General features: G+C 42.8%; 2 protein-coding genes across 5 annotated transcripts; one reads left to right on the forward strand and one right to left on the reverse strand.

Moving 5' to 3' along the window:
- Positions 1 to 5,709: 5,709 nt before the first annotated feature.
- On the forward strand, positions 5,710 to 16,081 carry LOC145422832 (semaphorin-3F-like). Of its 3 annotated transcripts, none has more exons than XM_080294684.1 (19): positions 5,710 to 6,115; positions 7,696 to 7,794; positions 7,902 to 8,038; positions 10,918 to 11,078; positions 11,201 to 11,263; positions 11,365 to 11,484; positions 11,667 to 11,760; positions 11,868 to 11,987; positions 12,106 to 12,251; positions 12,343 to 12,457; positions 12,550 to 12,619; positions 12,785 to 12,929; positions 13,056 to 13,278; positions 13,383 to 13,471; positions 13,572 to 13,613; positions 13,724 to 13,881; positions 13,976 to 14,043; positions 14,136 to 14,263; positions 14,659 to 16,081. In XM_080294684.1, exons 3-19 carry the CDS (start codon positions 7,939 to 7,941, stop codon positions 15,034 to 15,036), a joined length of 2,220 nt encoding a protein of 739 aa, XP_080150810.1. In that variant the 5' UTR covers positions 5,710 to 6,115; positions 7,696 to 7,794; positions 7,902 to 7,938; the 3' UTR covers positions 15,037 to 16,081. The 3 variants fall into 3 exon arrangements, with proteins under 3 accessions (XP_080150810.1, XP_080150811.1, XP_080150812.1); XM_080294685.1 differs by having other exon boundaries at positions 5,957 to 6,115; positions 7,701 to 7,794; XM_080294686.1 differs by lacking the exon at positions 5,710 to 6,115 and having other exon boundaries at positions 7,683 to 7,794.
- A 20-nt stretch (positions 16,082 to 16,101) lies between these two features.
- On the reverse strand, positions 16,102 to 20,842 carry LOC145422837 (actin nucleation-promoting factor WAS-like). 2 transcript variants are annotated; one of them, XM_080294697.1, is made up of 11 exons: positions 20,540 to 20,842; positions 19,661 to 19,801; positions 19,483 to 19,569; positions 19,249 to 19,345; positions 18,869 to 18,898; positions 18,744 to 18,779; positions 18,437 to 18,635; positions 18,142 to 18,320; positions 17,427 to 18,016; positions 17,179 to 17,290; positions 16,102 to 16,371 (listed from the first exon to the last, which is right to left on the reverse strand). In XM_080294697.1, the coding sequence occupies exons 1-11, from the start codon at positions 20,639 to 20,641 to the stop codon at positions 16,313 to 16,315; spliced, it is 1,632 nt and encodes a 543-aa protein (XP_080150823.1). In that variant the 5' UTR covers positions 20,642 to 20,842; the 3' UTR covers positions 16,102 to 16,312. The 2 variants fall into 2 exon arrangements, with proteins under 2 accessions (XP_080150823.1, XP_080150824.1); XM_080294698.1 differs by having other exon boundaries at positions 20,547 to 20,785.
- Between the last annotated feature and the right edge of the window lie 301 nt (positions 20,843 to 21,143).

The following is a 21,143-nucleotide window of genomic DNA, read 5'->3' on the forward strand; positions in this document are numbered from 1 at the left end:
TCTTTTGAAGAAAAATGAACACGGGTCTCACAGACCCGAACACCATACAAGGGTTAAATCACCATTCTGATCCTCGTCTAGATCATATCTATATACCTAAATGTATTTAATTGCTGCTATGTGTTTGGCTTCTTAAATATTTTCTTACCCCTCACTTACCTGTTCCTCTTCACTGCCCCACTACGCAATAAAAAAAAATCTTAAAAACATAAATATGTAATATTTACAACATCTAGTCACTGGATATCTCTCTTCCTCTTATTCACATCGAGCCTGGAACATCTGGGTTCAGATCCTCTGATGCATACAAATGCACTCGGTGACACACTTGCACCTGCTTTTAATTCTGACCATGTATAATGTGTTTCTTTGTGTTTGTGTGCCTGTATTGTTGTGCAAGTACACTTCTGAGAAAAAGATTTAAATTGCCCTCTTTGCATTTTGCCAAGAAAATGTGCAAATGTACATGCAAATACAGTACAAAAAGGAAAATTCTCCCAAAGCTCTTCCTTGGATGTTAGCTGGCTTGTCTTTTGTTTTCAGTCTGATTCCACACTATTTCGATACTGGCTCTAGGGAGGCCAATCCACGACTGAAGCCACTGACACTTTCCCAATAAGTACTTTTCTGTATTTATAATTCCATCAAGTTTGAAGAGATCCTCAACACTACTGGCTGAAATGCAGCCCCAAACCATGACGGAGCCTCCACCATGTTTACAGATTGATGGAGACATTCACTGTTGTTTCTCCCTCTTGATCTCTTCTGTACATAGTGAACCAAAAATATCTCATTTGGATTCATCATTGATTTGATCGCTTGTCCAGTTTCCTCAAGTGTTCAGCTAACAGCTCTTTGAGAAACACCTTGGTGGTGCAAAATACTATTAAAGAAAAACTGTGAGAGACCTTCAGAAATTGTGGTGTTATTGCTCAAGGCCAACTTAGAAATGACAAGCACGCCTGGCTGCTTAGAAACAAAGTGTAAAGAAATGATGAGTGGTCCAAAACTTTTGCACATTACTGAGGTTATTGTATATCAGTCTGCCTTTAAAAAAAGGTTCCAGATCTCAATAAGACTGTTTAGCTCTTCTTTCCATAAAGACAACATTTGATCGCCTCTCCTGTACCTTTAAAGATGAGCTTTTACAACTCAGTATTCATTAATAAAAAAGTGGTTTTATAACCATTAGAATAGGTTCTGGGTTTTTCCAAGAGTAGTCCCAATAAACTGCATAGACAGGGATCACCCTCACTACCTTCTGATGCACACTCAGCCTCTTTGTTCTTTAAGTAGCATTAAAACAAGACAGAAATCACTCAGTTCATAGAAACAAGGCTTGCCCTCTAGTAAGTTTCCAAGGTGGAAAGAGTTAAACAAAGGATTTCATAATGATAATAAAATAGCCACAAGATGGCAGTGTGGTTAAGCCAATCTATTGTTAGAATAGCTGTCAATTTTTTTGTTTTTAATGAGTGAATCTAATATCTCATAAACAGCCAAATTTGACAGCAGCATTTAGGCTATTAGGTGTGTAGAAATGAGAAATGATTAAGTCTTCCCTCAGCTGTCTCACACGAACACGAACCGCTTCTAATAAGTTATAGATGTGTGACTTATTAAAGTGATCTCAGATATGTTTGGCTGCAGCACTTGCATCTTGACGGGAAGAATCAAAGAAGACCCGCTGAGATACAGCTGTTCTTTATTGTATTCCAACTTTGATTTGACGGCAGTGTTTGTTATCACTGACATTTCAAATGTAGCACTGCAAATAGCCACGGGCAAGACATTTTTGGACAGGCCCAGACAAAGGACCAGCAGTGCTGTTGCAATGGTACACTTAAACCCCTGATTCCACTTTTAATGCACAGCTATAAATATTCCACTAGCGAAAACCTGTCCTGTTGTAGCAGCACCCGGGGTATGCGGTCTAGGATGGGCCTATACTATTAATACTGATGATGAAACACATTATGGCCACATGAAGTGATCCCATGTGAAACAGTGTTTGTCTCATCTTTGAAGTAGTTTTTTTTGGCCTATCTCAGAGCACCACATGTTTTCATGACTATGAATTAATAATGAGGTTGGTTCCTACAATATTGATTGTGACAAACTAAGTACAGATTGCTGGGAGGGTAAAACCATCCTCAGGCTGCTTTGTGGTCTGAGGGTAGTCTGTGAAGCCTTTGTTATGTGTGGGGTGGCAAAATCCTAAATGGATTCTCCGGCGTAAACTACACTACCCTGGGTTGAGCTCTTGTTGATACTGTACACAAATCATCTTGTCATGCTGCTTCATGTTCTTCGCTTTTTTTTTCAGTGCATCTTAAGAATCTCAGGCCGATTAACGGTGACAAAAAAAATGAAAGAACAACACACGGGAGCTAATTCCTCATCTGTGATTAAAGTGGGGGAGGTTATTTTTTCTCCTGCAATGTGTACAAAAAAGGGGCATGAGCTGCTCTCTGAGGCTCATCAATAGTGGATAATCTGACGGTGTGAGATAGGCCTCCTTGAATAACAACTACCTGTGTGTGAGTGTGTGTCTGCAAATGTAGGTCTTGTAGTGCTGTTTGCGAAGCTTGCGTTCGATGTGCACGCTTCGGGGTGCACGCACGCTTGCAGGAGCCGCGCGTCACATAAACACGCCTTCGGGTTTTTAACGCGAGCGGGATCCACTGCTCGTCAGATAATCAAGATGAAGCACAGCATTTCAGTAGTGCAGCAGAGAGAACAGCTAAAATGAGAAGAGAATGGAGTGAGTATGACTGAGGGAAATGGATGAGTGCAGTGATAAGCAGAGCTGCCCGGGCCCTGACAGATACACACAGCAGATGGATGACTCTTATCTGGGAGATCACAGAGTGCATACTCACGCCTAGGCCCAGTTACAGAGCCACGATCACACCAGACAGATGAATAGGCCTATCCCCAACCAATCACACTGCACGTACTGTAGACGCACACACACAAGTGTACGCGCACACCTACACACACACACAACTTCTTGACAGAATGAACAGATTGCAGCTTCTGCGTTACCTTTTGTGTCTTTGACATTGAAATTCACCTGGAGTCTGGTGTCTCAAGGATATGTGCGAAGAGAGCAGGGAGCAAGGGTGTGGACGGAGATAAGAGAAATCAATTTAATTTCAATTCGAGCAGCAGACGCGAACGCGCGCGAGTTTGTGTCTCCGTGCCGACATGCATGTGCGCCGGCATACAAATTTATCTGTCAAAGAAAGACCCGCATGCACTGTATTCTCACTTTGTTCAGCTTGCCACATTTTTCACTAATTCTCTTAGCGCAAACAATGTCTGTGGCACAGGTTAAGATAGAGCTCGAGTCATAAATACTCAAAACAACATTTCGAACTGTTTTTCTCCCACTGGGACACTTAACCATTAACCAGCTATTACCAAAGACTTTTCAAAGAGTGCTGACAGGTCTACCTTTTAAGACACGGGGACTGTGCTTGCACTCATCTGCTTACATCCTCACTATCCTCTTTTGAAATACAGCTACCCTCCCTGCCAACCACACACGCACGCACATACCCCTTGTTATTTGGAAAGAGCTCTTCTTCAGCAGCTGTTGAATCTCCCAGCTGCGTTTTATTACAAGGGAAAGTGCCAGTCTTGTCTTCAAGGCAGATGGCGGGCTGGCTGGCCCTGTAGACACGTGGCATGTTGGACGACTGCAGACGGTGCTCCATCTCAAAGAAGCCGAAGCTACATTATGTTTGTAGAGTGTTTGCACTAAAAGTCTGCACTCACCTCATTCCCAATCCGCTGTGTGGTGAGCAGGCTGTGTCTGGAATGTGCGCCACGTATGCACCCTTCATGTCAAAGATGTTTTCCAAAGTTGTTCTCCTTTGATAATCACTGGTGTGTGAAGTTCGTGAGTGTCGCACAGCACCTGCTCTCTTTTCATCCATTGTGATGTTTACATTTTTTCGGACCTGTAAGATAATAATTGCAAGGCTTGTTAATCTGCGTGGAAAGCTTTGTCACTGAACACAGGGCAAACAATTCTTGTGAATGTCTTATAGTCTTATTTTCTCTACCCTATAATTTCTTCTTAAGGTGATTTCATGTAATGGTGATGCCCTGGACATGCCCCAGAGCCGCTGGCATGTTCAGACACTCTTCAGTTCATCAATACACTGCATGAAAACCCATCAGGGGGTTAAAATAATAGGTTGTCTTTCCTTGCGGGGACAATACCCTGGCTCTGGAAATGATTGATGGGTCTGAGGTCCCAGGATTCACCAGGAGTTTTTGGTTGGCCTACAGGGATCAATGTCTACCTCACATTTCACATTACCTATCCATTAGGGAAGAAGAGCCACTTGAGGGGGGGCTTTTTGTGGACCAGAAAACCAGCCAATGTTGTTTCCTAATCCTACAGTCTGTCTCCAACAAAATCATCCATCATGCTGGAGTTAACAGGGATAGACTCACGTACACAGAGCAAAAATACCAACCGCAACACTCAGTGAGGGGCTGTTGCTATGACTTTAGCAAGTTGAGGCAGCAGTGTATGAATGCTGGGGAGATAAGAACACAGGATGATGCAGTGAAAGATACTGTACAAATGACGTTAATGAGTGCTTGTGAAGGGTGGAGCTGGTCAGTTTATTGGTGTCCATGGCCAAAGTTGAGAGCACATGGAAACTTGAACCCGGCACACAGTCATGAGTCATTTCCGCAACTGGAAACAGAAGGATGCCTCCAGTGGGGCAGGAAACAAAGGCGCTCTCCTGGATACATTTTGACACACTTTGCCGCCTGTAGATCACATGTGGCTGATACCCAGCTTCTGATAAGGTCAGTGATTTCACATACTCTGCTGGTGTGATGAGGAATCAAACCAGAAAACGTGCATTAAAGATAGATTTAAGCGTTGAAGATTAGAGTGTTCTGAGGCTTTGCCAAGAACTGCCCCCACCATGTGACCTTTTACACACTGGCACACCACATCACCTCATGGGTTTATTTTATTTTACTGTCTTACAGGGCTGTTGCTCAGAATACACTCACTGTCTGCTTTTGTGTCTTTAGTGCGCCACACTGCGTCAGGGCTCTCCATAAAGCCGGCAATGATGAGAGGCGCCCTAAAAGCTGTTTTAATTTCAAGCTCAAGGCTCCGTTAAAAGGATGGATGTCCTTTACATTCAGTCCTCCCCCCCTTTCTGGTTGCTTTGTCACTGTTGTCATGAGCGCTGGAGCCAGCCAGAGAGGAATCCCTGGAATCTTTTTTGGCTGACCTGGCTCTGAAAAGTAATGGTGACATTGTCCTAGTAGCAGACCCGACTCCTAGATGCTTAATAGTAAATTTCAGTCCCTGCATCATGTGTAAGAATAGTCTGTGGCCCTTCTGGTGCCTCAAAGAAACTAAAAATGAAAAAGAAAAAAACATTCAACAGTGACTGTATGCCCTTCACAGTTTCCATAAAATACGCAATAATTTAAGCATTCTAAAATAATTAGACTGATATAGATTAGTTGCAGTTTACAGCAGAGTGGAGCAGTGAGTTTAACTCAGCAGCAGTGATAGGGTTAACATACCCATATGGTGTACCAAGAGGTTTGGTCCAATGCTGCTGTGGGCCAACAGGAGAGCGAAGGCTGGGTGGGGAAAGAACAGAAGGGAGAGGACAGCGGGGCATACACTCTCCCAACACCTGCACCTGGTCACTTGAATCTCACTCAGTCACCTCCAAACTCACTTTTACGGATCAGCGGACCAACATCTCGATCACATCACGGTGATGGTTGTTGCCATCCAGGTTTAAACTTTTTTCTCTCTCTCTCTTTTTTTTTTTTTTGGAAAGAGTGGAAAAGGCGTTAAAGGATTAGTTGTTTCCCCCTCCTCCTTCTCCTCCTCCTTTTTAAAAAAAAATATGTTGAGTGAATGCCTTTGGTCAATGGCGACCGATTAGCCTTCGGTTTTTCCTCAGAAGAGGAATTAGCAAACCTATCGGATTGTTTTATGCCTGCGCAGAGCTGCTGACAGAGATTTTCCAGCTCAGCTCCGAGGCGCAAAACGCGAGGAGTGCAGCGGTAACATCCCGCAAGTTTGGGATCTGAAAGCCCGGTATCAAAGGTAGGACATTTAACTTCTCTCTGGTTTAACTTTTAACTCAGGTTTGGTTACTCTGTAGCGTGGTCTGGATGGCAGATGACTGGAGTGCACGCATTTGTAGCCCACGGCTCCTATTTCTGGATGTTGAGTTCACAGGTAAGCGCGCACTCCTCCCGAAAAAAGAACAAGGTTATAGAAATCCTGTAATTATTATTATTTTTCTTTTAAATGGAAACCATATAATAACACAGCAGAACTTTAATCTCTACTGCTGATCCCACCCAAGCACAGAAAACCAGCAGGAGTGCCGCCACTTGTACAAATACCACGAAAATCAGGCCATCTCGAACATGTAGTCCCTCGGGCTCAATATAATGGTTTAGTAACACCCACTAATTGCATTTGTAACGATATTTTTAAGGCATTTCAAGTAGACTCACCCTTTAATTATTTTTTCCATCTTCATCTAAATATTGGTAGGTTAAATGTAGCCTTCAGAGTCAGCAGGTCATAGCCATTATGTATTCAAATTAGGGTCAAATATGTTTTCTAATTATTTGTCAGTATCAGTTTATTATTAATATTTTGTATATCATGTTTTTATTTATAAAGTCATAATGTTAATGTTACATGGGCTGACTACAAAAAAAAATCTCACACCATTGTATTTTCATTGGTCTCTACCTCATTTCAAATATCTCACGGTGCATGACGGGTTATTAGCAAGTAATATACGAGGTTTGATAAAAGCGAATAGGAATCAAGCTCCCATGGTGCGTAAATATAGCAATTGTGTGAATATGCCAAGAAGACTGTGAGGTATTCCCAGCAGCTTCTGTTTTAAATTTCTAAATTCTTACCATGTCAGTCATTTCAGTTTCATCAGCTTTTTTATGGCTGCATATTTTTTTGTATTATGTGTGTCAGATAAATGAGTGGCTGATTGTGAAAAAAAAACAACAAAACCTTTTGTGAAATCCCACCCCATTTTTGACCATGAATAACTCATTTCCAGGCTTGTACCATGTGCACTGGAGGCCTCGGCTACACGGATGTCATAAGGAGGGGGTGAAAAAGCCCGAGGGATAGCTTATAGCCCGAGCAAGGCACACCTTCAGGGAGACAATTTAATGGATGTTATGGACTCAGCTTTTAGTATTCATAATTTATATGGGATCCTCTCAAAGCAAAGTGCAGATGCATAATAAATGTCTGAGTTAAGGTCTAACAGTTAGGCTACGTTTCAACACCCCTAAACTGTCAGAAATTGTTTCGGCCAGGACTACCTGTGTCTTTGAACTGTCATATATTTCACTTCTCAGCTCCTGAAAGTACACTGACATGCTTTGTTGAAAAGACTGAGGGAAAACCAGAGGGACTCATTGATGGGCATCTTCATCATCTTTTTGATACAGTTTTCTAAAAGAAACATGGGCAAAATTTATGCAAAACAAACTGTAATGTGTACAAGATGAAGACCACAAGGCATTAGTCTTCTTTTTCCAACTGACTGTATACTTACAAGTATTATTATACAGTCTTGACACATAACTCACTACGCTTACACTTTAAATAAATAATAGGCCTGTCATATTTTCCAGCGCAGGTGCGAAGATTTGGACGTTGTTCTCTCCTGCCAAACGAGACGTCTTGCCTTGGAAGGCTGCAGGCCAAACTTCTGATCAGAGAGATCAGAGAAAGTGAGAGAGACTAGCTTGCCTGTCCTCCCTTCTTTCTTTTTATGTCTCCCATTTCTCATGGGGCACTCTATAATAATAGTTCATTCGTCTTTCTTCTTTTCGTCCAGATTTAGATCTCTGTGGGCTACCTGCGTGACTGTTACCATGACAGCATCTGGAGCCCAGCTCCTCCTTTTGGCCCTCTGTGTTTGCAGAAGCTTGGGCGTGCAGCAGTCTGCTCCTCGGGTTCGCCTCTCCTTTAAAGGTGAGTTCGTTCAGATTAACTAGAACTCTTCTGTCAGCGGGGATTATCGTAATAGTTTATTGTACTTTTTTGGTTTCTCCCGCAAAGGCACTCGCTTGCGCAAAAACTCACCCATACACCCACGCGCGCATCCGAACTAGCGGTTCTATTTCCTTTTCATGCATATGTAAAGAACGTATTTCCTGCCACACGTCAAACTGTGCAACGCTGAAAACAAAAGGTGGATATTACGTGTGGATACTGGTAGTGCCCTTCAACAATTTGTCCCCACACCCTGAAATCCACACGCACTACAGTGTGGCCTGTCAGTTCTTTGTTTTTTGACGTCTGACGGTCTGACACAAGAAGGAAACTGCTGAAATTTGATCATGACCTTTTTGAAAGCCAGAGTAGATTTGAGATGGGGCAGATAGTGTTTTCTTTGAAGCTTTTTTTTGCAGGTGTTTGGGATTTTCCCGTGTTGTCTGTTCCCTGTCGTCATTAACTATAATAGCAGAGATTCGTGTTACAAATATGTGGAAGACACCTTTGATCCAAACAATGTCGGATGATTACAGGTATTTTCTGCATCCCTATCATGTTGTCACTTAAACTCGCAGAAAGACACACAAACACACACATGCGGGCATCACACCTGAACTTGGTGTAAGTGAGAATTAGAGGTGTGAGTGAGATTTATAGCGTTCCCGAGCGCTTTCATGTGGAGTTGAGTCAGAACCTTCTGTTTGCAGGTCAGGTCTAGGCAGTGCTGACATGCTTGCTTCATTACGTTCTTCTAGTGCAGCGATTTAATTGGAAACATTTATGATTTGGTACAATTTCAAGAAAAGCCACCTGAGGCAGATTCGAGGTGAACTAATCACGGGATCTGTGCTTTATAGCCAGTGCTGTTTTGAATTCAGCTGATTTTGTAACACCAAAGACACGCTGTTGACAGCTCTTGCATACGGAGACACTTTCCATTTGGGGCTCGAGAAAGTAATTGCTGTGCATTTTTGCGTGACTTTTAACGCTAATCCCCTTTTGGTAAACAGCTTATACATACCAGTGAGTTTTTGCAGCAGTTTGAACAAAGTAGAAGTCTGACCAGTTGCGCAAGCTCGGTCTTGAACTTGATCGTGTTCCTCTCAGAAAAAGGAATTCACATCTGTCAGGAGCTGTCCTTGACAATTTCACTTTCAGGAGGATGTTTGTAGGAGCTGAAAGGTGAACGCTAGATTGTTCGTAAGAGTACGTTCGCAGACTTAAGTCACCCTTCCCCCTAATACCAAACAAAAAAAGGAAAAGAAAAAAGTTGGATTTACTCTGCAATTCTTTTCTGCGACTCCAAGGATTTATTGTTCATTGTTTGTGACAGCGAGTCTCTTTGTTCCCTTGAGGCGCCTGTGGAGGAGGTTTTTGAGGAGGCTGGAGGACATGTGACTCTTCTGAACGAATGAGCCGGGCTGAATGACACTCTGGGGGTACAGGAGGCCTGGAGAGGAAAGGAACACTACACTGACTTCCCTGCTGCTGGGAAGTTGTATCAGTCATAAGCGCCGAAATGGGAATAACTGTAAATCGGTTGAATTAGTGTTGCTAGAGAGCAGAATCGGCAGTGTAACTGAAGCCATGTTTTAGAATCTTATGCCCTCGCAGTGCTGTCAGCAGTTAGCTCATACTCGAGAGACGTCTGGGACTACAGTAAATGGCAGCAGTCATTAGTGCCTTAGTGACAATATGTTGTCAAGCTGTAACACGAGAGCTCATAGTGGCCCAGCTGTGGCTTCATACTTGAATTGTGTGTCCTTCCCAGTGTTTCCCTGTCAGTGTCAGAATGTTGTCAGGGGGTAAGTGTTTGCTGAATGTTTACCAGATGATGGCAGTACATTGTTTGCTATTTTTGGAGAATGGAGACATGTATAGGGGTGTGGTGTTTCTACATTTAGCCTGTTCAGTGAATCCACTATGACCCAGTGATGTGGCGCTTGTCCAGAAGCTTGTTATCCTGTGTTTACCTCTTGGGAACAGAACCAGACCTCATCCCACCTCTGAGACTCCATCCCATGTTGCCCGGAGATCCGATTGCATAGCTTATTTTTGTTGCACCTTGACTGCATCCTGTTAACACGGGCCTCAAAAGGAAAATGGAAGGTGCTTTGATGTAAATAGAGATTGTGCTTCCTCTTGATTCCCTGTAAGCCCACTTCTAAGGGTCTCTGTGAACATTTGTCAATATATAATCCTGCTGTCTTTACCATGAGTGTGCCATGTCACAGTGTGCACATATGGTGGTCAGAATTTTGCACATGCCACAGATGTATGAGCGAGTCTTACTTTGTATGTGTTTAAACTAGTTGTTAGATGAAAGAATGGAAACTTTCAGAAGTAAAGTCCTCCACAGTAGAGTCCATTTGTCTTGCAGCAGATGAAAATAGCCTAATCGGGGTTTTCAGGAGAACAAAAAAGGGGGAAACATTTTTCACTGCATGTCTTAACAGGTTACACTCTGCTGAACACAAATCTGATCTTAAGAATTAGCCGTGAGTTCCACTGACCGTGTTTCCTAAGGGACTTGCTTTTTCGTCTAACTCCACAGGGCACGCGGTGCCTTAAACTCAATCAGACAGCCAGGACGCATAAAATATTAAGATCTTAAAAGCGAAAATGTTTCCTAAAATGCTCTAAGTTGAGTTATATTTAATCTGTGACACACATTTTCCTGCACACAAGTGAGAAGTATGCTGTTTAAGGGACCATAAGTTCATCCAAGTCTGTAATGAAACATGGTAAAAGCATAAAAGGAATAATATGACTGGATTTTCTCCACATGACGCTGGTTTTTCCGAGTGGCGAAGTTGTAATTATTTTTTAACAAACTGGCAACACTTTCCAAACAGAACTGATGGACACAAGAGCGGCACGACCCTTCAGCTTCACCTTCAATACCAGCGATTACCGTGTACTTCTGATGGATCAGGACCAGGGACGTCTGTACTTGGGCAGCCGGGAGTACCTGGTGGCTCTGGACATGCACAATGTTAACAAGGAGCCACTCATAGTGTGTATAAATTCCTTTCTTCCTAAATCCGCTCTGCCATTTGGTATGTGGTATTTAGTCTCAGAGTGCATTGATCCTTAATAATTCACTGTTTGGGGCTATTTGTGCTTTTGGAACAACAGATCCACTGGCCAGCATCTGCTAAGAGAAAGGGAGAATGTCAGATGACAGGAAAGGGAAAACAGGTAGCGTCAAGTATTTACATCCTGTTCTTTCAAAAAAGTTGGAGGCTCCTGCTTTCAAGATACAGTGTTTGGATTCCATTTGTCTTACTCTCCTTTGTCAGGGTGAATGTGCCAACTTTGTGCGGTTGATAGAGCCGTGGAACCGCACCCACCTCTACACTTGTGGAACAGGAGCGTACCAACCCATCTGCACATTCATCAACAGAGGCTGGAGGGCAGAGGTGAACAAGACGATTACCGTTCCCTTAGAGGCATTTACAGCAAAACCCCTCCAGCTTTGTCCTCGCTAAATATTTCACAGCTACCACCCGGGGCGCTGATTTGTTTATGATTTCCCATGCTCCCTTGTGATGTCTTAGCGGTCTATTTTCATGCATACTGACTATCTAATCTGCCTCTGCAGGACTACCTGTTTAGGCTGGTCCCTGGGTATGTGGATTCGGGGAAGGGAAAATGTTCCTATGATCCCAAACAGGAGAATGTTGCAGTTTTGATCAGTAAGACATGACTGATTTATAGCCAGAAAAAAACCCACTAAATTCCTTCTCAAACTCCTTAAGCTACTGTTTTACCACCCTGTTTTTTTACTGTCCCACCTGTGCAGATGGTAATCTATATGCAGGGGTACATATCGACTTCATGAGTACAGATGCTGCTGTGTTTAGGACCATGGGAGGAAGAACGGCAATCAGGACAGAGCAGTATGACTCCAGATGGCTCAACGGTGAGTAAGTGTGGGTCTGAGTAGGTAAATATTACTGATTACAGGTTATTGCTCCGTTCATTTTTTTGACAACCACTTGCCTCAATCCTCTCTCTGCTTATCTGTTTTTATCCTCCAGAGCCTGTGTTTATTCGAATCCAGCAGATCCCTGACAGTGCAGAAAAGAATGACGACAAACTGTACTTCTTTTTCCGAGAGAAGAGTCTAGACTCCAGCGGCGGGGCGAGTCCCACTGTTTTAGCCAGGGTGGGAAGAGTGTGTCTGGTGAGCCAAAGCACACTGCGCAAGTTGTGAAACTATAAGCAGCTCACCTTTTTAATATAAAATGCATTGACCTAATTTCTTTCCTGTCTAGAATGACGAAGGAGGACAGAAGTCCCTGGTGAACCGCTGGACGACGTTCCTGAAGGCTCGTCTTATCTGTTCGGTGATAGGAGAAGACGGAGTGGAGACACGATTTGACGAACTACGTAAAGTCATAATAAAATAAGCACTGTGTTTAAACTGGTTGCATTATAACTTGCTTATAGCGTTATTGATTTGCATGTCATTCTTTTAATAGGGGATGTGTTTATACAGCCAACGCAGGATGAACGAAACCCTATGGTGTACGCTCTCTTCACTACAGCAGGGTGAGACATATTTGGAGACTCGCCCAATGAATTCACTTCTCATTCAATCTCATTAACTCAGTTTTTATTTTCACACATTTTTGTGGACATAACTTAATTTCATGGGTAGGGTGCAAGCTGTCTCCTACCTCTACTTATTACCTTAATTGTCTGTTTGTGCTCAAGCTCTGTGTTCAAGGGATCAGCAGTCTGTGTTTACTCGATGGCTGATATCCGCAACGTATTCAACGGACCGTTTGCCCACAAACATGGCCATAATTATCAATGGACAGAGTACACTGGCAAGATTCCCTACCCAAGGCCTGGAACGGTAGGTTTCTGTCACGTAATGTCCAAAATGACACAATGGAATAAAACCCAGATGCTGAAATTTAAATCAAAAGGAAGTCACCAGATGATGCACACGAAATCTCCCCTCCTTTTTTTTTCCACCCAGTGTCCGGGAGGAACCTTCACTCCTGGTATCCGATCCTCAAAGAACTTTTCAGATGAGGCTGTGAATTTCATCAGAGCCCATCCCCTCATGTTTCATTCAGTTTACCCTATCCATCGCCGCCCCCTGGTGGTGAGAACTGGTGTGGACTATAGGTACACTGCCCTGGTGGTGGATCAGGTGGATGCTGTTGATGGGCGCTATGAAGTGCTCTTCCTGGGGACAGGTGAGACAACTTCAGGGATGATTGCACATGCTCGGTTGAAGTTGATTTCTTTCTTTTTTTTCATGCAAATGTTGTTTTTGATCATAATTCATTCATACTTCTAGATCGAGGCACTGTGCAAAAGGTAATAGTTTTGCCTAAGGACCCAACAAGCATGGAGGAGTTGACACTAGAGGAAGTGGAGGTTTTTCGGGTATGTCTAAATGTGTGGTCCTAAAAAGTACACAGTGCAGTGTGTTCTAAGAAAAGGGGTCATTTATTTTTACATTTTTCTTTTTTTAATACGTTTTTAGACCAGAGCACCAGTCAAGACTATGAAAATATCATCTAAAAGAGTAAGACAAATCTAACCTGGTCATATACATTTCTTTGCATGTATTAAAACAAATGCCCCACAGACACTTGCTGAGTTTTTTGTTTGTTTTTTTTGCTTGTGTTGCCACAGCAACAGCTGTACGTGTCATCAGACGCAGGGCTGACCCAAGTGTCGCTTCACCGCTGCGGGGTGTACGGCAGGGCCTGCTCTGACTGCTGTCTGGCTCGGGACCCCTACTGTGCCTGGGATGGAGAGAGTTGCTCTGCTTTCACGCCATCAACCAAAAGGTTAGGGACGTCTCACAAACCTCTATACTATAAAGTAAGGATGTGACAATATAACGTCAAATTTCAATGAATTTGAATTTGAATTCTGTCTCAGGAGAAGCAGAAGACAGGACGTTAAACACGGCGACCCGCTGAGGCAGTGCAGAGGCTTTAACGCCAAAGGTGTGGCAATTTTATGTGTTTTTAAAATGATGTAAACTTCAAAATTTAGCATTTTTTTTAACTTTATTTTTTTTTACCATTTAAATGTCCAGTTGAGAAACGTCTGAGAGAGACAGTGCAGTTTGGAGTAGAGGGCAGCAGCACCTTCTTGGAGTGTCAGCCTCGTTCTCCCCAGGCCACAGTAAAGTGGCTCTTCCAGAGAGAAGGAAAGAGGAAAGTGGTGAGGAAGAGCAATCTTTTTTCTTTTTCCTTTTTTTTTAAAGATGTAAAAGGAATCACTTCACTTTTTGGTAACTATCTTTATTGCTTTTATTGCTGAGAGTTTATTTTTTTCCAGTAAGTATCGAGGTTTGTGATCACTGGCAACAAAGAAAAAAAGTCCCTTCTTCCAGCTTAGAAATAGCCACACAATGCTGTAAGCAACAGCAGACCCTGTGTATATAAAGCAAAATAATTTTACATATTAAAATAAGAACACGTGCATTTTGCTACCTTTTATATAAGAGGCTGTTTCTGTGTTTCCACAGGACAATTATTTGCCCTATTATTTAAAATTATTATTTAAACTTGTTCCCTTTCTTTGACTTATCTGCTGTTTCACCCTTTTTCCTTCAGCTCAACCGTGCCGGAGGGGTTGTTAAGACCAACCACGGCATCCTTCTGAAGTCTCTCAACCAAACAGACGCTGGGCTCTACCACTGCCTCGCCACTGAAAACAACTTTAAACACACGGTGACCCGCATTGCGCTGCGCATCCTTGACCGAGACATCGTTTTAGCTCTCACCGCTCAAGACGAGGACGAAGAGCCAAAAACCCATCAGACACGGCCATACTCGCAGTCCTCCCTCGCCTCTACACCATTCCCGCCTGAGATTAGACTGATCAACCAGTACTGTCAGTCCTACTGGGAACAAATCAGTCCCAAACAGCAGCAGCAGCGTAAGCGCACCAGCCGCAGGCACACAGAAAGCCAGGACCAAGGGCTCGGCTAGGAGACGGGACCAACACTGTCCGGCACTGGCCTGTATAGACTTTATGGTGGACTTTCATTTGACACATCTTTGGGTGTCACTTCTATTCATTAGGCAGGCGATGCTGTCTTTCTGTCCTTAACGTGTATTGGTGGTTTTGCAAACGCCAGCCCAGTAAATACATATGAAATATATTTTACACTACTGATGACCACATTCTAAGTTGTAGCATACATTTCTATTCTCCAAAACACAGCTGTATTACCAATGTGGTTAAAAAAAATGAATGAATAACAGACTGCACATTGGGGTTGATCACATATTTCACACACACTTTGGTGTTGATTTGGACAAAGAATGACTGTGATGTAAAGTATATGTAAGATATAGCTAACGGGCTCCAACACGCAAAAACACAAGTATGTTCTCTTTTAAGTATCTTGAAACAGAAATGTAATATATTGATTGTGAATATAATATATAAGGTCGTGATGCAGTCATTGGATTGCTCTTGCATAACGATGACAAGAATGCATATTTTGCATGCGTACTGTTGTTGTTTGTTGCAAGTTGTACATTTAACTGTTCTGTTTTCTGGTGTGTTACGATGTTTGTAAGGTGTATTGTTTTATGTTAAGCTAATTCCATTGGATTTTGTCATACAATGACTCCCTTACTGTCCTGTGCATTAGTGACCTACAGTATGTGAGTATTGAGGCTATGTATAGCGTACAGTGTTCTTCCAGTCATGCACTTTGTAGGTGGTGGTATTTGAGGGAACTGGGGATTTTTGCACAGATGTTTGAGAATATGATACAGGAACCTACTTTTTTTTTATGTATAGTATGTTATAAAAATGGGAACGAAACTGGCTCAGATTTAGTATTGTTGGTGTTCTGTCATAAGCTGTAGTCACAGGTTGGTTTTTGGGTTTGTGTCTTTTTTAAATGGCTCTTTAAGCATATTTTCCACTCGGAGCCGCTTTTCACCTCTGCTATGTGTTGTGATGCTGATGAATCCTACACTGGAAGTGTTAGAAAAAAATATAAGCATTTCAGAATTCTCATCAATTTGTTCCTTTCGATCTTTCATATTGAAATATTTCTTTCATTTTATTTCATTTTTTTTACGAATCCCCTACAAACAGTACTTTATCACATATCCAAGCTATACTCCAGTTTGCAGTTAACAAATCTGTAACAGATCATCGCATGTAACAGTGTAACAGTTCATGGGGTTAAAACAAACATCAGAACTCAAGCAAGTGGAAAATTCACAAAAAACAAGAACAGCTAGATCAGTCATCCCATTCATCGTCATCATCATCGTCATCCCCACCGTCATCTTCACTTTCATCTGAAAGACAGAACAAATATAAAGTGTTTGTAGCTCTGATGGTTTAACTCATGCATGCATACACTCACGCACCACTTTATTAGGTACACCTAGCTCGCACTGGTTTGGACCCCCTTTTTCCTTCAGAACTGCTTTAGTTTTTCAGCAAGTTACTGGAAAGATTTCACAGAGATTTTGATCCATATTTGCATGATAGCATCATACAGTTCCTGCAGATTTGTCAGCTTCACATCCATGACGCAAATCTCCTGTTCCACCACATTACAAAGGTGAGCTATTGGAATGAGATCAGAGCTTGGGAAGTGACGCCTAGTGTGGTCTTCTGCTGCTGCAGCTCATCTTCTTCAAGATTGGAGTTTGGATGTGTTCAGAGATGCTCCTACCTTGATTGCAGCTAGTGAGTATTTCTGTTACTGCTGCCTTCCTAACAGCTCAAAGCAGTCTGGCCATTAACTTTAACGAGACATGTTTGCCCCAGAGGTTTGCTCCTGCTACCCAGCAGTTCATCCAAATAACTTCCTGATATTTTCTTTCTCAGACGATTGTACGTGAACCAGAGATGATTGTGCAGGAAAACATCAGTATATCAGCGGTTTATGCAACACTCTGACCAGCCCATTCGGCACCAACACCAAAACATGTCATATCCGCTTCAGTAGGTGGTCTTGCCTACATGCCTAAATGTACTGATTTAGTGCTATGAGATTGGATGATTAGATATTTGCATTAATAAGCAGCTGAACAGGTGTACCTAATAAAGAGACCAGAGTGTACATAAAAAGATGTTACTGGTAGTGTAATATTTACCAGAGGAATGGATGACTTTGCTTCTCTTCTGCATGACCATCATGAGAGCACCGACAATGCCTTCACCTGACTCTGCTGATGCAGGTGGAGCTGGATTAGGGTCGTCTGTTACCTGTAATACACAACACCACAGGAGGACAAAATGTAAACGTCAGTACGCTCTACAAATATCTCGGCATGTTGCAGCATGAAAATCAAGACGTTTGACTTATGTAACAGATGTTCTTGAGAAAGCCGAGTTTCTTTACATTTCTCAGTTTTTTCCCGAGTCGGATCTGATCCAGCAAAGCTCCTCTGCTGTCTCCTCCACCAACGGAAGCGGAAGTAGGTCGTGGTGCACCGCCAGATATGGGAGGAGGAGGAGGGAAATCTGAAGAAACTGAAGTTTGGGGAGGTGGCGGTGGTGGTGGTGGAGGAGGAGGAGGTGGGCCCCCTCCTCCTCCTCCTCCTCCTCCACCACCAACCCCTCTGCTGGGTGTAGACGGGACAGGAGGAGGTGGAAAACCTGCGGAGCGCTGGCTTGGTGGTGGAGGAGGAGGAGCGCCGTGGGAAGACATGGGAGGTGGGGCATGAGGAGACCTTGAAGATGGAGGAGGTGGAGCATGTGATGGCGGGGGTGGCGGAGGGCCGCTTCGGCTTGATGGAGGAGGGGGTGGTAAAGATCCACGAGAAGGAGGTGGCTGGGGAGGCGGGCCTGCTCGCTGTGAATGACCTGGAATGGGAGGCAGGGGGCCAGAACGGCCTCGCTGGGGTGGAGGGGTTGGAGCAGAGGGGCTAGAGCCTGGTAGCGGAGGGAGGGGCCCCTGTCTGCCAGGTGGAGGAGGTGGAGGTCCTGTAGCTACAATTGAGTGGAAGAAGGTATAAACATATATTACAACTCATCCACGGTTTAACAACGAGATCAGCCTGTTTGGAACAGTGAGATAGTTAACTGAGTCAAAAACGAGGCAGTGAGAGTCTAACCTGATCTGTTCACCTCCCTTTTGACTGCCTCCATCCCTCCTGACTGTTCAATTACATTATAGATGAGCTGAGAGGTTCTTTCATCCCTCATTTCAGCTTCACTAATGCCAGCTTGAGACAGCAGCCGCATCAGGTCAGGGTCCAGGTTGTTAGGGTCCCACCCCACATGACTTACATGCCTGACGGAAGGAAAGAAGAAGGAAACAGTTTATTGAAGTTAAATTTAAACAACAAAATATGAACATTGCTCTAAAACCTCTGATAAAACTTCATTTTCAGCGAGTCATACACTTACTTAAATCCACTAGGTGCTCCTATGTCTGCTTTGGAGAGCTTGGGGCCTTTTTTCTGCTTCTTCTTCTTGTCCTTCTTTCCTTTGCCTGTCGCAGCAGAGGCAGCAGCAGGTGTAGGCACCGAGCGATAGCGTGAAGACTGGATATCTGGGTTTTGAATGTCCACTGTGGCCATGTGAAAAGAAGGAGGGCCACTAGGTCCTGTTTTTGGAAGACGTCCAGATTAGCACACTGGTTAATATGTTCCTAGTATGTTTCATTTTATGTATCAATAGTAAAAGGTACACAGCAAAGACAGCAGTTGCACACCTTTTTCAGGTGGGAGTGGAGGCAGGGAACTTCTGTCTGCAGTGAAAGAAAACAGAAAATTATATGTAGCACTACAGTTTGCCACGTTTACACAGCATACTGTTTTGAAGTTTTTGCCATCTTACCACTAGTGTGCGGGGGGCGCTGTTTCTTATCTGTGAGAGAGGTGAGAGAAACCATTTTGCATAAACCCCACACACAGCCGTTGAAACAAATGAACGACTTGTTTCATATATAACCACGTATCAGCCTGGAAGCGATTTTTTTCTAAGAGTACTACAATAGGGTACTTGATAAAAATAAAAAAAACTTCCTCATTTAATGTGATTTTAATGTTTGTTTGTTTTTCCCCCACAGTGCTTTCTCAAACATATATATTAATCTCAAACCATCTATACACAAATAAATTGTGAGTAAGTGGTAACCATAATATTTCAAATGTATTCTTTGCTTTCCCATTCTAAAATGAGACATCAAAGCAGTGAAAGGCTGTGGCCTCACTGACCTTGACGGGTGTTTCTTTGGTTGATTTTTTCCTGAACAGCAGTTTGGAATATGTCTGCTTCCTGCAGATCACAGAAGTTCAGTCCGACCTGGCAGTCCTACAGTGTATAACAAACGCACACAGAATCAAGATTGATGATTTTTGACCCATAGTGATGATTACACCAGAAGTAATTGCACCACATCACATCATAATTACAGCTTTAAGATGAGCTAAAACAAGGGGTGTGCTTACATCAGCAGGAAAGGTATGAAAGAATGGCTTTGGGGCTGAGTACACAATTTGGTTGTAGAGCTCCTGCTCCCAAACCACACTCCCGACCTGTAAAAAGAGTGAATTAATATGTCGGTCTTGTGAGATTAGAAACTTAATCTAAGCTATCTAATACGGGACCCATTATGTAGGGGGTTACCTTTAAATCAAACATCCGTATGAAATAGGAGCGCTGAGGGTTGTCTTTGACGAAACAGGCCACCCCAGTGTGCTGCAAGCTCCACATGGATGAACTGTTAGGTAGAGCCATGAACAGCTGTGCGACTGCGGTGGCCATGGACTGAACACATAGACAAAACAGACAATGAAAAGAGCTCAGAGCTGATAGGAAACTTGAGAGCTCTTTATTACAGTTCATATGTAAATTTGCAGCTTTGCAGTGAGAATAAACTTCCTCATCTGCTTTCATTTGTTCAGATAAGGCTTAAAGTTTGTGATGCTCCTAGTTTTTCAATGCAGCCTTCTACGTAATTAAAATGTGTAGCTTGTGCACATCTAGTGTTTTGTTATTATGGCGGGGTCACAACTGTAAACGCTATTGTTTACCTCAGAGGCCAAAAGCAAGAACTGAACAAGGCCAAAGCTGAGCATAGTGACTAATTCTGACAGCAGAGGAAGAATTGGTTCAGCCACCATTTCCTGTTACAGCTACCTACTTTTTGATGACCTAATGTCAGCAAATAATGCTTGAATTCACAAAAACTATCAATAGATTTCAAAAATATAGAGTAAAATAAGACAGGCCTTCAAATGGACCAAAAATAAAGCGACTAAAAGCATTAAGAAAATAATCTGCCAAAAGAGAGTTGAGAAAATGATGGTACAACAATGCTGTGTTAAAAGTATAACAGTCCCCAACCCATTGTTAAACTGTGCATCAATTAGAATGTGTACTCCAGTGTACGCCGCCTTCTTTTAAGGTAAACGCTTTTAACGAAAAGGATACAAGTCAAGACAGATAAAGCAGAGCGACATTCTTTCAGTTGGTAATCCCCTCCCGGGTCAGCTAAGAACTTACAGCACACCTTCTGCCCAGCAGCTCCTCCAGCTTGTCATTCTCCTGTGGGCTCAGCAGAAAGCTTTGAGTGCTCTCTGTTTTAGTTTTAGATCCACGACTCATAGTCCTGTGATAAAACCGGTTATCCTAAACTACTGTATGCACGGCATTTGAACAAGCGCCCTTGCAACAGAATACTCTCTATAGTTAGCTCTACAGTCAAGGAAGTTTCTCTTCTCCCTTCTTTGCACACATCAACTCAAAGCCGGAAATGAACGACCACATTTTTTCTTCTCTCGCTCAGACCCAGAGCACAAACGTGTTACTTCCATTTTCAGAAGGAGGAAGTGCAATGTTATATCTCTCCTCCTCAAGTAACGTTCTTTTAGATACGCTGAGTTTATGCGACCTCTTATACACATTTTTAAAAAAAGAGACGATTATGTACAAATAAAACACATTTTATTGACAGTTAACAACATTCAAATTAATTTAAAAATGTACAGGATGAATTACAATGTTAACAGGTCTCTTAGTCACATTTTAAAAACAAAAAAAGGACTTCACTAATTCTTGCTTAAAGAGGACCCACTGTGCTTCGTATTTTGAGTATTTCAGTCTATTA

This window comes from Astatotilapia calliptera, chromosome 20 (assembly GCF_964374335.1).
Source record: "Astatotilapia calliptera chromosome 20, fAstCal68.1, whole genome shotgun sequence".
NCBI lineage: Eukaryota > Metazoa > Chordata > Actinopteri > Cichliformes > Cichlidae > Astatotilapia > Astatotilapia calliptera.

Coding starts and splice junctions, on each gene's coding strand:
- LOC145422832 (XM_080294684.1), top strand. CDS start 7,939: ATGACAGCATCTGGAGCCCAGCTCCTCCTTTTGGCCCTCTGTGTTTGC. Junction 13,614..13,723: donor TGAAAATATCATCTAAAAGA/GTAAGACAAATC, acceptor GTGTTGCCACAG/CAACAGCTGTACGTGTCATC. Junction 14,264..14,658: donor GAGAAGGAAAGAGGAAAGTG/GTGAGGAAGAGC, acceptor TTTTTCCTTCAG/CTCAACCGTGCCGGAGGGGT.
- LOC145422837 (XM_080294697.1), bottom strand. CDS start 20,641: ATGAGTCGTGGATCTAAAACTAAAACAGAGAGCACTCAAAGCTTTCTG. Junction 19,802..20,539: donor TGCTGGGCAGAAGGTGTGCT/GTAAGTTCTTAG, acceptor CTATGTGTTCAG/TCCATGGCCACCGCAGTCGC. Junction 18,017..18,141: donor AAGGGAGGTGAACAGATCAG/GTTAGACTCTCA, acceptor ACTCAATTGTAG/CTACAGGACCTCCACCTCCT.